The 16287-nt window shown below is 41.1% G+C and overlaps 1 protein-coding gene across 2 annotated transcripts in view; it reads left to right on the top strand.

The window, feature by feature from the left end:
- The first annotated feature begins 202 nt into the window (after positions 1 to 202).
- lancl2 (LanC lantibiotic synthetase component C-like 2 (bacterial)) overlaps positions 203 to 16287 on the top strand; it is a 47120-nt gene continuing 31035 nt past the window's right edge. The window contains exons 1-4 of one of the 2 annotated variants that reach the window (XM_017704184.2): positions 203 to 1227; positions 13413 to 13530; positions 14955 to 15162; positions 16110 to 16257. In XM_017704184.2, coding sequence (XP_017559673.1) covers positions 1054 to 1227; positions 13413 to 13530; positions 14955 to 15162; positions 16110 to 16257 — 648 coding nt within the window. In that variant the 5' untranslated portion in view covers positions 203 to 1053. The other variant, XM_017704190.2, reaches the window with a different exon arrangement.

Genomic DNA, 16287 nt, shown 5'->3' with positions numbered 1-16287 from the left:
GAGAGACAGAGAGAGAGAGAGAGAGAGAGAGAGACAGAGAGAGAGAGAGAGAGAGAGAGAGAGAGAGAGATAGATAGAGATAGACAGAGAGAGAGAGAGACAGAGAGACAGAGAGAGAGAGAGACAGAGAGAGAGACAGAGAGACAGAGAGAGAGAGAGAGAGACAGAGAGACAGAGAGAGAGAGACAGAGAGAGATGTGGTTAACCTCTTGACTGGTGGCCTCGCTCTCTGCGCTGCTGCTCCGTGGATGAAGTGTGAAGTTAAACCCCCAGCGCCCCCCCCCTCTCTCTCACACACACACACACACACACACACACACAGAAAGACTGACTGCCTCACAGTCCGGAGCGCAGAGATGGCAGGTTTGGTGAATGATCGCTGGGGAATGACGACGGTGGGTTTGAGGTGTTCTCTGGTGGTCTCCGCGGGTCCTGAGGCTCGGCTGCGCGCTCTATGGTGACGGTGACTGTAAACCAGCCAGACCGGTCGGTGTGTTTATTAAGCGGACTGCCCGCATGGAGCTTCGCCTTCACCGCCGCGCCTGGTGCTCTGAACGCGGGGAGATGGGAGACTGTCTGAGCTCACCGGTGAGGCAGACCGCACTTTCTCTTCAGGCTGAGCAGCGTTAGGAGCCCCGTCTGCGTGAGGAGAGTCCCCCGTTCAGCCCGCTCGCTGTGGGAGACCTGTGTGACTGTCTGCGCTGACACCGACGCCGAAACAGCGCTTTTCTTTGTCGCGTCTCTGTTTCTGAGATGAGACTAGTTTAAAACAGAATGTTATTTCACTTTTCCTCCCTCTTTTGGAGCGAGTGCCTGAGGCTGAATTCAGCGTCAACGCTGCTGTGACCGAGAGCAGTTTCACAGAGTTTGTTTCACTGTTAGTGATCTGAGTTGTCAGTTGTTGTCCGTTTTCACTGTAACGCACTGCTCCTTTACAGACTGCTGATACCGAGCACTGCGTCCCCGGACAGCATCAGGACCGACTGGAAAGAAGAATAAAAAAACGCGTTTTCTCCGCACGCTTAAGTTTGGCCTCCACGGGGCGCCGTCGAAATGGGAGAGAACATGTCAAAGAGGCTAAAGCTGGTCACGGCCTCCGAGTCGGAGATGGAGGAGCGCTCGTTTCTCAACCCTTTCCCGGACTGGGAGCAGGGCGTCCTCGTCTCCTCCGGCTCTGGAGCGAACAGCAGCAGCAGCAGCGCCGACCCCTTCGATGGAAACGGAAAGGTGGGCTGCAGCTGAGCTTGTTTCTGCAGAGTTTAGTCTAGGCTAGCACTTTAGCTAGGCTGCTAGTCAGAAGCGAACTTGACTCAGGCTGCGTTCCAATAAGCGCCCGCCTCTTCTAACCGCAACAACAAAATCAAATCACGTTTATTGCCACATCACATTTACACAGGTGAGTGAAAATCTTAGGTGCGTAGCCCCCTTGTAGGGTTTAAATACAAAACATATATATAAGAAGAAAAAAAAATCTATAAACGCCGATTCTAAATATACACACACGTGCACTATAGACACCACACTTGCACTATTACCAATGTACACTTATAAGCTCTGAAATAAAGCTATGATGTGTACATTAGGCTGGTGCGTAGAATCCTGTTCTGAGCGTTCTAGCTTGCGTACCTGTGTTCTAAGTCAGCTGCGTAGCGTTAGCTCAGTGTCAACTGTCCCCAAAGCTAAAGGCGAGACAAACACGGACGTTCTGATGCTGTCACTTACTTCGGTTTCAGTGTTTAGACAGAGAGCTGAAGTGAGAATGGGGAATAGGACGTTCTAGAATCCTTCAGCAATCCAACAGGGGTATGACGCACCAGCCAAACGTCTGTGTTTGTTTATGTCTGTCTCATTGTTGTTCTGGCCTTTAAGAGGCAGCACCCCTAAAAGCTAAGTGTTCTAATTAGATCACATGTGAATGGAGAATGGAATGATGGGTGTTATGACGATATTTATCGGTATCACGATAAATTACATCACAATATGTCACAGAACGCTTTGCTGAGCATACCATATAACATGTCCCAGTTGATTGAAAACAGAGCAGCTTTAGTCCTGTTTGTTTGCATGTGGTGCAGCTCAGTGGTGGACGAAGTACACAAATCATGTACTTGAGTTAAAGTAGAGATACCCAAGGTAAAATATCACTCCAGTGAAAGTAGAAGTCCTTACTCTTGACCTCAACTTGAGTAAAAGTAGAAAAGTATTTGCCTTCAAATGTACTTAAGTATCGAAAATAAAAGTACTAAAAGATTAATTATGGCTCTGATGTCCTGTTATCATTTTTGTAATAAGACTCGTTTCATGAACTCAGTTTAGGTGAAAATACTCCAGTGTCTCTCTTGGTAAACCAGTCTTTTAATAGAATGTCATTAGTTAGTCTGACACTGATCACTATTAAAATGATGTGATTGTGAGACACAAAACACTGAAGGTAAACAGTTTCCATCAGGTAGAACTGGGTGGCTCTGAAAGCACTTTTTACAAACAAGCAAAGTTTCAATTTAAGATTACTTTGTAAATTAGTTACAAGTTGAATAAAAACGGTCTTTAAACTCAGGATCACCAATGAGCTTCCTTTACTGTATTGATCTGTAGGTCTATGTTCATAAACATAAATTTACCAAAACTAATTTACTATAAAATGAAAGTGTTTGTATGAATTCAGAAAAAAGGAAACATGCCAGTCACGACTGCATATGTGTACATATTTCTATATTGTGGTCTATTTACACAAAGTTAGGTTAGTTCCATCATTTAGGTAGACATATGTATTTTTACGCTGCTGCACTGATGTTGAACTGTGTGCTTGCACTGGGTCGGTAAGACCAACATGTCAAAACTAACTCAGAAGAAAGTGACCGCTGTGCCCCGATTGGTGTTCTTGCTTTGTACTTCTTTTGTTTTGACATGTTATGTTTTTATACAAACAGAAACCAAAAGGAACAACAGATATTGAATAATGTAGTGGAGTAAAAAGTCAGATATTTGACTTTGAAATGTGGTGGCATGAAAGTAAAAAGTCACCCAGAATGGAAAAACTTCAGTACAGATACACGAAAAAACAACTTAAGTACAGTAACGAATTACATTTACTTAGTTACTGTCCACCACTGAAAATATTGAATGCAAATAACTGAATTCATAGATTTTGGTAGTATTTTTAAAATGTGGGCTTACATTGTATGCACATCAGATGTCAGAAAAAACTAATATTTCATGACAAAATTGTCATGAAATTGTGTGTTGTAAAAATACTAATAAAAGTATCTTGATATGACATTTGGCCATATTGCCCACCTCTGTGCCTTTATATTAGTTTGTGGCGATGTCCTGTCCTGTTTGCCCCTGGCGCCCACAGATATTCTCCTTTTTCTGGTTTGAAAATAAGTTAATAAGCAAATGGGTATGTTGTACAACAGTTTCAGGTGTAAAGAAGAGCTTAGCTCAGGCTGACTTACATTGTTGGTGGCAGTTCTGCGAACTTATCTGAGGACTGGCTTTTATGCTTTGTTAGGATGCCCCTACAACAGAGGGTACTAAAGATCAGCTGGGCAAGTCAGAAACGGCTGGACACATTAAGCACATTTCTCATGTCAGAATTCTTATAATGTCCATACAAAGCAGCACGTTAATCTGCATGTCCACACAGACTGAACTGAAGATAACACAGTCAGAATAGGGCACTCTGAAACTGAGATTGAACAGCTCCCGTCCAAACTTGTCAACATAGCATTTGCCAGGTGTCCCAGTTCAAAGACAGTGCACATTGTCTGAATGTAAACAACATTGCATTTGCTATGCTGCTAACACAAAGTAATGTGATTAATGTAGCTGAAATCTGTCTGTTAGGGCTATAAGGTTTAACCATTTAGATTCAATGTTCTCTCAGTTTCAGCAGCTCTCTGTAAAAAGAAGCAAGTACAGGCGTCTGTGATATGAATTATGTTAGCAGATGGCCGTTAGCTGGACTCATGGCAGTAGCTCAAACAGGTGCAGTAAGCTTCTTTATCTGCCATTGCACCTGTACACCTTTTGGATCTTCAGCAGAACTTAACGTGGCTTCTATAATATCTATCAAAAGTTTAATGTAAATGTTACCTCTATAGCAGATAAATAGGCAATGTCCCTAAACCCTCCAGTGGAAGCTCATTCAATCTGAGGTGTTCTCACTTTGTGATTTCCTTTTCAGATAATTTCCTGTCTTTGTTCATCTTTTGTTATAGGTCAAAAATGGCACTTGCTTTATCCATCTATTGATTGATCTATCCACAGTATATGGCCAAAATAAGGACACCCCTTCTGATTTTTGAATTCAGGTGTTTCAGCTACACTCATTGCTAACATGCACATGCTCATGCAACTGCAGAAGACTTTCCATGTAATGTAGAAAGGTACTGTGGTTATGTTTCTCACCTGAGGCTGTCTTCAGTTATCATGCAGCCAGCCAAGAGAAAGAGCCTGCTGGAGTCTAGATTAGGCTTATACTGGCTGGTGCCATGGTAGTGGGGGCTTTTGCTTGTGGCTGAGGGAGGAAAGGTCATGCTGCCACTTAGCATGTGTATCCTATGCAGACCTTGAAAATGAAAGGTCAGTGCTCTCTCTTCTGCTCTCAAGACGCTTCATGTTCTGAAGCACATCAGTCTTGATCTTTTTCTTCTCACATAAAGCACATTGGTCCTGATTCCTTCAAGCACTTCAGAGAAAATCGAGTTTGGTAAAGTGGCCGTAAAGACAGACCATTTTATAGTGGTTTTTGTGTTTTATGCACAAAAACTGGAACAATGGGGCACAATATATAAATCAGATTGAATAGAACAGTGTTTGTGGCTCAGACTAAGCAATAAACCGATCTCATCCTAGCTTTGCTGTTCCTTTAAATGGTTGTCCTCTGGTTAAGAATGAAGATCTGAATCTGGGTGGTAAGACTTGGCACTTCATCAGTGTCAGGATCATTGCGTTGGCCAAGTAAACTTGCATGCACTAGAAGTTTGTCTTTGTGGAATCTGTACCTACGTTAGTGAATAAGACCACTTAGAACACAAATGGTAAAATAAAATGATGTGATAAATACAAAAACACAACCTCGAAAGTTAAAGGGAATAATCAAATGTGCATTATCCTAAATATACAGGGTGTATGCATCAGGTGGGATGTGGGTGTAAACCGATGCAAAGGTGCAAAATGTATATGTCAGCAGTATGTAGATCTGTCTATATCAACTCAGTTGTTTTGTACTGATAGATTCATAATCAAGGAGATCATTGTTTGTGCTTGTAGGTAATGGGAATACTGGGAATACTGTTATGAGCCCTAATTTTGCTGTGGTTACTGGAATATTGCCTTAGTATTAATAACCCAAACCACATATCTTTTAATTCTCTTTGGAAGTGTAGACCCCACCTGCTAGTACAGAATATAAACACATCAGTGTAATTCATTATGTGGTTAACTATGTAATACAAATATACAAATGTAAATATGCAATTATGCAATGACATTTAAATAGTATGACAGGAGCCTTGGGTAACTTCCTTCATCAACAGCAGTTCTTCATTTAAAAGTCAGATTAGATATAGGCTAGCCCTATACTGTCTCTGAATCTGGACAGAGGACAGTAAAGATCTTGAGCTGAATGGAGTGTACAGGAGAAGGACTACTTATCTGCATGCCTTTCGAAATATTCTTAGTGTTTAGAAGAGGCTGATCATAAATTACTACATTTATGCTGAACTGAGGTCAACATTAGCGCTTGACAGATCTGAGAATATTATAGTCGATCATGCTACTGCATTTAAGGGCTGTAAATTCTGATAACCAGCCATTAGATTTGAATTTTATGCTCCAAGCTTTTGAATCCCAGTGATGCTGTGACCTAAAACACCAATAATTATAGGCACTTTATTGATAAGAATTTCACAGATACTGCTAAAACCCTGAGTTGTAGGCATGGGCCAGTTGCTATAGGGGTTGGGTCTTAGTCAATGTACAACCCCAATTACAATGAAGTCGGGACATTGTGTAAAACAGAATACGATGATTTGCAAATCCTTTTCAACCTATTTTCAATTGAATATACTACAAAGACAAAATATTTAATGTTCAAACAGATAAACTTTATTGTTTTTTGCAAATATTCACCCTGCCTGCAACATGTTCCAAAGAAGTTGGGACAGGGGCATGTTTACTACTGTGTTACATCACCTTTCATTTTAACAACACTCAATAAGCGTTTGGGAACTGAGGACACTAATTATTGAAGCTTTGTAGATGGAATTCTTTCCCATTCTTGCTTGATGTACAACTTCAGTTGCTCAACAGTCCGGGGTCTCCGTTGTCGAATTTTGTACTTCATAATGTGCCACAAATTTTCAATGGGAGACAGGTCTGGACTGCAGGCAGGCCAGTCTAGTACCCGCACTCTTTTACTATGAAGCCACGCTGTTGTAACATGTGCAGAATGTGGCTTGGCATTGTCTTGCTGAAATAAGCAGGATGTCCCTGAAAAAGATGTTGCTTGGATGGCAAGCAACGTGAGAGAGGTCTGTAATTTTCATCATAGGTACACTTCAACTATGAGAGACAATATGAGAAAGAAAAAATCCAGGAAATCACATTGTAGGATTTTTAAATAATTTATTTGTAAATTATGGTGGAAAATAAGTATTTGGTAAATAACAAAAGTTCAACTCAATACTTTGTAACATAACCTTTGTTGGCAATGACAGAGGTCAAACATTTCCTGTAAGTTTTCACCAGGTTTGCACACACTGTAGCTGGTATTTTGGCCCATTCCTCCTGCAGATCTCCTCTAGAGCAGTGATGTTGTGGGGCTGTCGCTGGGCAACACGGACTTTCAATTCCCTCCAGAAATTTTCTGTGGGGTTGAGGAGACTGGCTAAGCCATTCTAGAACCTTGAAATTCTTTTTACGGAGCCACTCCTTTGTTGCCCGAGCGGTGTGTTTGGGATCATTGTCGTGTTGGAAGACCCAGCCACGTTCCATCTTCAATGCTCTCACTGATGGAAGGAGGTTTTGGCTTAAAATCTCATGATACAAGGCCTCGTTCATTCTTCCCTTAACACGGATCAGTCGTCATGTCCCTTTTGCAGATAAACAGCCCCAAAGCAAGATGTTTCCACCCCCATGCTTCACAGTAGGTATGGTGTTCTTGGGATGCAACTCGGCATTCTTCTTCCTCCAAAAACGACGAGTTGAGTTTTTACCAAAAAGTTCTATTTTGGTTTCATATAACCACATGATATTCTCCCAATCCTCTTCTTGATCATCCATATGCTCTCTGGCAAACATGTACTGGCTTAAGCAGGGGGACACACCTGGCACTGCAGGATTTGAGTCCCTCTTGGCATAGTGTGTTACTGAGGGTAGCCTTTGTTACTTTGGTCCCAGCTCTCTGCAGGTCATTCATCAGCTCCCTCCATGTAGTTCTGGGATTTTTGTTCACCGTTCTCATGATCATCTTGCATGGACCCCAGATCGAGGGAGATTATCAGTGGTCTTGTATGTCTTTCATTTCGTACAATTGCTCCCACAGTTGATTTATTCACACCAACCTGCTTGTCTATTGTAGATTGACTCTTCCCAGCCTGGTGCAGGTCTACAATTTTCTTCCTGGTGTCCTTCGACAGCTCTTTGGTCTTGGCCGTGGTTGAGTTTGGAGTCTGACTGTTTGAGGCTGTGGACAGGTGTCTTTTATACAGATAACGAGGTCAAACAGGTGCCATTAATACAGGTAACGAGTGGAGGACAGAAGAGCTTCTTAAAGAAGTAACAAGTCTGTGAGAGCCAGAAATCTTGCTTGTTTGTGGGTGACCAAATAATTATTTTCCACCATAATTTACAAATAAATTCTTTAAAAATCCTACAATGTGATTTCCTGGATTTTTTTTCTCATTTTGTCTCTTAGTTGAAGTGTACCTATGATGAAAATTACAGACCTCGCTCATCTTTCTAAATAGGAGAACTTGCACAATCAGTGGCTGACTAAATACTTTTTTGCCCCACTGTAGCTCTTCTCTGATAGTGTCCAAACAGCACCACATCCACCCAAGGACTTAGCTTGAGGTGACATAGAAAGAATGTTGTACAAAACATATTGTTGTGTTTGACTGTGGTATTGAAAATGCTTATTTTGCCAAGCCTATTTTGTGTCCTAACTTTGGTCTATGGTTGCATCAGAATCCATCTTAATTCAGTTCACCCGGCTCTGGGTTCGTTTGACTGCAGCACATTAAGGCTCGTGGGATGTGCGCAAGCTGAACAACGCTCACGCTCCTTTTGTTATGCAAACTGGGGGGAGTTTATCTCTTTAAAACATTCGCTTCCCTAGCAGGCAGCAGGAGGCTTTGTTACAGGCCTGTGAGCAAACAGGGCGGAGGCTGTGTAGCACAGTGTAGGAGACTCTCAATCGCAATCACTGCAGCTCCAAAACACGCATAGTTACTGGCTGGCAGTGCATCTGAGTCAATGAGGAAAAGAAAATCTACAAAGTTCCTTCCTAGCCAGCAGATTTCCCCGTGCAGCACTCTGTTTTTCTTAAAGCAGCTGTTACATATTTTGTATTAAAAATGTAAGAAGCATGAATAAATAACTTGTGGTTTTTCCAGTACAGTACACTTACAGATCTATAATCTGCTTACTTTGTTGTCATTTCCAAGTGAACCATACTGCACCTGAGTACCTGTGTTTTTTCAGGGATACCAAGAGCTAGAATATATGAGTAGAGCTAGAAGTGGTGCAGACTATTGATTTGTCAAACACATTATCAGAAAACAGCCATTTCTAAAAGAGACTAGTTAGCCAGCCCCGCAATTAACTGCAGTTAGAGGAACATGCGTTATCACAAATGACATCATGGCTGTGATGTGGTTACAGGCACTGTAATGTTATTGATGATGATGATAATATTAACACATTGTTCTGTGCTTTTATACAACTTTTATACAGTTCTGCAGCATACGTAAATAAACAAGTAAAAAAGTAAAGAAGCCCTGAATATTATATCAGTAGTGCTTTACTATTATTAAAAATAGCATAATGTTTTTTTTTATGACATTTTGCTTTTTTAAATTCTTTAAGTTCTTTTTTTAATTAATCAGTTTTACAAGAAATAAATAATCCAAAATGATCAAACCTATATGTTCCCACATGTAAAAGAAAAGAGAACAAACTACAACCAAGTATATTTCAAAAAAATAAGCTCATCCAAGTTAAGGAATTTAAATTAATATTTTAATTTGATGTGATTTTGAGTTATTTTAACAACTAGAGCTCAGCAGAAAGATAGCTGTGTGAAAAATGAAAAATATTTTTAACCTACTAGCCCACATCTTATTCTGAAGCCAATTACTTCTTTTAAAGCCCTGCCATGATGCAGTGCAGTTTTTCACTCAGACTGTGTGTCTGCTGCTGAGGTGGGCTGGGTGGTGCTGTCTCAGTGCAGTCTGCTGTAGGTGAGTGTTTTGATTTGGGGGTCACAAGAGTCTCTCATCTCTCATTAGCATTCAGCTCACAGACATAGCGCTCCTGCAGATAGAACTGGCGGTGGAGTCAGTCCACCTGCCTCTCTCTTTCTCTTGCTCTCTCAAAGCCTGAGCTCGTATACCTAGCAGTATCAGTTCTGAAAAGGTGCTGCCAGCAGCGAGGGAGAGAGGGAGAGAGATGACACTGAATGTCCCTCAATGACAGCACACGCTCTGATCAAAAGCCTCTTTACTGTTCTTTATCTGCAGCCAAAGACTTCCTTTGTGTGACATCTAACAGCCAGTACCCAGAGCTGCCTCGTGCTGCTCTGTACCATCATCGGCTTGGCACACATTAGTCTGTTTGTTTTTGTGTTTGTGTTGATCTGTGTAAAATCTTGCACCAGTAGTGAATTTTGATGAGTTACATTGATATTGGTGAAAATAGTAGTTGTTCCTAATATCTGATACATTTATATGTTTGTTGACCAAGCTTATATTTAGGGCTGGGCTATTGACAATATTTACTGTTATTGTGAGAAATGATGTCATAGAGTGCTTTTCTGAGTTTGTTGTGGGTATTGTCAGTACTTAAAACATATTCCCAACTACGTATTTGATTACAAAGAACGCAAGATTAGTTCTATATTGGACTACTGTTAGTCGAAGACCATCAAAGAGGAGAGGAGGAAGGCGGGTTAGAAGGCAGCGAGAGAGAAGGAAAGGCAGGAGTGTGGAGGTTAGAGTAGGGACTCTGAACATAGGGACAATGACTGGTAAAGGCAGAGAGCTTGCAGACATGATGGAGAGAAGGAAGATAGATATTCTGTGTGTCCAGGAGACCAGATGGAAAGGAAGCAAGGCCAGGAACATTGGAGGTGGATTCAAACTCTTCTATCATGGTGTAGAGAGGAAGAGAAATGGAGTAGGGATAATCCTAAAGGAACAGCTTGTGAAAAGTGTTCTGGATGTAAAGAGAGTGTGAGACAGGATCATGAGCCTGAAGTTGGAGGTTGATGGTGTAATTTTGAATGTGGTCAGTTCATATGCACCACAGGTTGGTTGTCAGATAGAGGAGAAAGAGGAATTTTGGAGTAAGATGGATGAAGTGGTAGATGGTGTCCCTAGAGAGGAGAGATTAGTGATTGGTGCAGACTTCAATGGACATGTTGGTGAAGGGAACAGAGGGGATGAAGAGGTGCTGGGTATGTATGGTGTGAAAGAAATGCGGAAGGTCAGATGGTGGTAGATTTTGCAAAGAGTATGGAAATGGCTGTGGTGAACACTTATTTTCAGAAGAGGGAAGAACACAGGGTGACATACAAGAGTGGAGGGAGGTGCACACAGGTGGATTATATCCTTAGCAGGAGATGCCACCTAAAGGAGATTGGAGATTGTAAAGTGGTACAAGGGGAAAGTGTAACAAGTGTTTTTTAGAAGTGTTTCTGAGCCTATGCAGTGATTTCCACTACAGAATCATGCCTGTTTTTAATGCAGTGCCATCTGAGGGGCCCAAAGATCATGAAAAGCTAGAGTTCTTTGCTATTTTATGTTGAGAAATGTTATTCTCAAATTGTTGCACTATTTTATTGTGTGGTCTTTCAGAGTTGTGAACCTCTCCTCATCTTTACTTCCGAAAGACTCAGCCTCTCTGTGATTCTCTTTTTATACCCAATCATGTTACTGACCTTTTGCCAATTAACGATCAGGTGTTTTTTAAGCATCACACAACTTTACCAGCCTTTTGTTGCCCCCATCCAAACTTTTTGGAACATGCTGCTGGCATCAAATTCAAAATTGGCAAATATTAAAAAAAAAAAAACTATAACATTTCTCATTTCAACATTTGATATGTTGTCTTTGAAGCACTTTCAATGAAATATATGGTCTAAATGCGCATCATTGCATTTTGTATTTTTTTACATTTTTCAAAGCCTCCCAACTGTTTTGGAAATGGGGTTATGCTAATGTAATGCGGGTACACATTTCTGCATTCTTTGGCAAAAGGAAACTTCTCAGTATCACTGATTCTTTATTGTAGAATAACAAATAAATATTAATAAATATTTATTAATAAATAAACAACAAAGGTTGACAGATGACAGTAGAGAGCAGGTGGAAGAGAATCTGGAGATGTGGAGGTTTGCACTGGAGAGGAATGAAGGTCAGTAGAGACAAGACGAAATACATGTATGTGAATGAGAAGGAGGCAGGTGGAAAGGTGAAGATGCAAGGAGTAGAGGTCGTAAAGGTGGATGACTTCAAATATCTTGGGTCAACCATCCAGAGCAATGGACAGTGTAGAAAAGAGGTGAAGAATAGGGTGCAGGCAGGATGGAGTGGGTGGAGACGGATGTCAGGGCTGATGTGTGACAGAAGGATAGCAGCAAGAGTGAAAGGGAAGGTTTACAAGACAGTAGTGTGTTCTGCTATGATGTATGGTTTGGAGACTGTGGCTCTGTCTAAAAGACAGGAGGCTGAGCTGGAGGTGGCAGAGATGAAGATGCTGAGATTTTTGTTGGGAGTGACAAGGATGGACAAGATTAGAAATGAGCAGATCAGAGGGACAGTGAAGGTGGAGCAGTTTGGAGATGTGTTGAGGAGGAATAGTGGATATATTGGTCAAAGAATGTTGGAGATGGAGCTGCCGGGCAGAAGGAGAAGAGGTAGACCTCAGAGAAGGTTTATGGATGTAGTGAAGGTGAACATGGAGATGGTTGGTGTAAAAGTAGAGGAGGCAGTGGATAGGGCAAGATGGAGGCAGATGATCCGCTGTGGCGACCCCTTAAGGGAGCAGCCGAAAGAAGAAGTGCAGCACAGTGTGTGAAATGTTAAATACAAATAATTGTATTCATTTTTTTTATTAATTTTTAAACATGACAGTATTTTGTTTATTCCATCATTATCAGATGTCAGAAAAAACGTGTTGTGTCATATTGGGTCAGGAAAAAATCTTGATGTACTGCAATTTTTTGCCATATTACCCACTTCTTGTTACACAGTTAGTTTGCTTTGCAACAGAACTGTGGAGAATTTTTACATTAAATGCATTCAAAGCATCCATGTGTCCAGATCTGTGGTAGGAAGGATTCACTATTCACTGTAAAGCATTTTCTATATAGTAAATTGACTTGGGAACGAGTATGGACTGTCAAAAAAGACATAATTGGGTGTTCGGAGAGTTATCACGTATTTCATTTGTCACACAAATATTCATAACATTCAGTGTTTCTTAATGGATTTTTCGAAGTCTTGGTGGACTGTTCTCAGTCCAGCAGTGACACTGAGCAGTTTAAAACTCCAACAGCACTGCTGTGTCTGATCGCTTATACCAGTGCAACACACACTAACATACCACTAACAGTTCTGTGTCATAGCAGCGCTGAGAATGATCCACCATCCAAATAATACCTGCTCTTTGGTCATCCTATTCAGCTCATGATTGTTGAAGAATAGGGTAAAACAGGGCTAACAAAGTATGCAGAGAAATAAATGGTCTGTAGTTATAAAATTATAAAGTGCATATGCTCTATGGTAAGTGCAGCTGAAAAAATGGACAGAGAATGTAGATACAAGGTGGTTTTAATGCTGCTGATGAGTGTATATTGCACTCTTTCTGAAATAGGAAGTGATTCTGAATGCAGCACAGGACTCAGTGCTCTAAGGTTTCTAGGTGTTCTGAATAAGGCTTTCACCGCCAGGGACCTGTTATACTCTGAAATTTGATGCGAGGTCCCATGGGGCTCAATGATAGGGCCTGTACTTTTCTCACTAAGATACTGTCACACTACTCTGTACAGCACACTTACAGTGTCATTTGTGTTTTTTGAAGTTGATTCCTAAGTATTAGACAACTTTCTTCAATGTAACGTTTTCAAACTGAGTCTGAAAGAAGACTGTATGTTTTTTTTTTTTTCCCTCTCCCTTAAACAGATCAGTGAGGCCTTCCAGAAGAAAGTACAGAATAAGATCAAAGATCTTCTCCAGCAGATGGAGGAAGGGCTGAAGACTGCAGACCCCCACGACTTCTCCACCTATACAGGCTGGACAGGTGAGGGTCACTTTGGTGGCCTCACTACCTGATTACAAATAATGACACTCAGCAACTCTTTGATTACGCTAGACTGCAGACTACAGTTTGGATTCCATAATACTTGGTAATAAATTGTGTCAGATGCATTTGGTTCACCTTAATGTTAACATTAATAATGGCTAGAGATGCACTGATTATTAATTTTTATGGTGGATTCTGATTTCAATTAGAGCCTAATTGGCAGATGGTCTCTGACTTTACATCTATAAGGTTAAACGACAAGATAAGTGTGTGTAGTGGAATGGAGAGTAAGCCACGCTATCGTACTGCCGCAGTACTCACTACTACACCATCCACACGTCAGCGTCACTGCAGTATTGAGAATGATCCAGGTCCTAACTATTGATGAACAGGGTAAAAGGGGTTAACAAAGTATGCAGAGAAACAGATGGACAGTCTTTGTAGTTCTACAATTACAGTGCATGTATATAGTAAGTGTATCTGATCATTTGGACATCTAGTGTAGATACAAGAATGTATACTTTATGAAGTAGCTGGTGTGTGTGTGTGTGTGTGTGTGTGTGTGTGTGTGTGTGTGTGTGTGTCTATGTTTATATATTGAGCCACTTTGAAAGAACGAGGCAACTACCTGGTTAGCACAGTGTGTCATGCATTATAATAATTATGCTGCTTATGCTGCAAGTGTCGTTTTCAAATTCATGTGTGCCTTCCTTGCTCACATTATTTACATAGTACAATTGCAACACGGATTGGCTAAAATCAAAAGGTGCTGATTTTCTTGTTTGGACCAAAAACATCTGATCTGATTCCGATCTTGCACCCCTAATGACACAAATACATAAGTAGATGTTGGAAATAAAGTAGTGGTATGTAATGGTGATGCTCCAAAACCAAACATTTAGACATACCTGCTGATGAATTTTTATTTTACTTTATTTTATTTCATTCCTTTTTTGTCATACCATTATTTAAACTTTGTATAACATGCAAATGCTGTAGTAATTTATTTTATTTAAGATTTTTGCTTATGAATAGAAACTGCAAGGTAAGGAAAATAATTACTTATTAATTAAAATGTTATTAAAAAGTCACTGAGGACTGAGAGCAGAGTTTCAGGGTTTTGCCTTTGATGTTGCTGTTTGAACATGTCAGTGCATGAGGGAACAGTGTGTTTTTATCCCCTATTTATCATTTTCATTCCGTCTGAAATGACCTATAGTGTTATATTTTGACAGAAGTCTATTTACTCTTGGAATCTTGGAAGTCTATTTAATCTTAGCTCAGTTTTTTCGTTTACTTTAAGCTACACTTGTACTTTTTTCACCTCAAAATATTTGGCAGCAGAAATTTTAGTGCATCCGCATGTAATGCTGTGAAGGTGGTGGGTCGTGGGTATTAAAGTGTGTGTCTATGTGTTGCAGGGATTGCTTTGCTGTACCTGCAACTGCATCGGGTGAGCCACGACGCCTCTCATTTGCAGCGTTCTCTCGATTATGTCAAGCGAACACTGAGGAACCTGAATGGCCGGCGCGTCACTTTCCTCTGTGGGGATGCTGGGCCACTGGCCCTGGGTGCAGTCGTCCACCACCAGCTGAAGAACCAGGCAGACTCTAAGGAATGCATCAGCAAGTACGACACTCGCCTCCTTACTCTCTTTCTCACATTTCTCCCCCTCTTTTTCACACCTCTCCTGTTACTGACTGCATTTCCCAGTCTGGACTGATATAAGCTGTTGTCATTTTGTAACTGCGATGAGCAGTTAAAGAACATCCCCTCATCCAGGCATGTAATAGACTTCTGTGCTGCAGAGTGGTGTGGGATCTGAGGGATTGAACGTTATTGACTATCTGTGTTGACATTCAGAAATCTTTTGTCGTCTGTTTGTATTAGCCTGTCTCAGTCAGAGCCCAATAAGACCATGTCTCAGCACTCTGCCAGCTATCCCTCACCCCCCTCCCATCCCTCACACCCTCGTGTCTACAGAGAGAGTGGGAAGGAAGGGGGTTGTGCTGGGAGGTGTTATTTTATTGAGCATGACTCCGTGCTGTGCTCTGTTCTCTTTCCACTGTCAGTGTGGCACTGTAACTCCGCAGCTCTCAGCATGAGACTGATTACGCATTCTGTAAACTCAAATCTCGCTCACTGAACGCAAATATCTCTCTCTCTCTCTCTCTCTCTCTCTCTCTCTCTCTCTCTCTCTCTTTCTTTCTTTCTTTCTTTCTTTCTTTCTTTCTTTCTTTCTTTCTCCCTCCTCTGTTTCTCTCTCGACCTGTTTTTTTGATTATCAATTTCTTTAGTTATTTTGTTCTTTTTTCTCTCGTTATTTAATTTCTTTTCCTTTATTCATTGCATGTTGTTTCATTCTTTTTTTCTCTCTTGCATCTTCTTTCTCATTTTGTCTCGTGCTGTTTTTCCATTCTTCTCAAAATCTTTCTCTTTCCATGTTTTCCATACATCCATCTGATCATCTTTTCTTTCTCTCTAGATTTCTTCATCTCAATCTTCTTTCTTTCTTTCTTTCTTTCTTAAAAAAGAGTTAAAGTTGGCCTCTAATGGCATCTCTTGCTTTCCGTCAGATTGCTCCAGCTCCAGCGCTCAGTTATCAGTCCAGACTCGGACATCCCAGATGAGCTGCTGTATGGACGGGTTGGATACCTCTACGCACTGCTTTATGTCAATAAAGAGATTGGCCCAGACACAGTGGACGAGAGCACCATCTCCAAGGTAACCAGCACTTCTGCTGGCCATACTCAC

This window comes from Pygocentrus nattereri, chromosome 3 (assembly GCF_015220715.1).
Source record: "Pygocentrus nattereri isolate fPygNat1 chromosome 3, fPygNat1.pri, whole genome shotgun sequence".
Lineage (NCBI taxonomy): Eukaryota > Metazoa > Chordata > Actinopteri > Characiformes > Serrasalmidae > Pygocentrus > Pygocentrus nattereri.
This window is presented reverse-complemented; position numbering and strand designations above follow the sequence as displayed.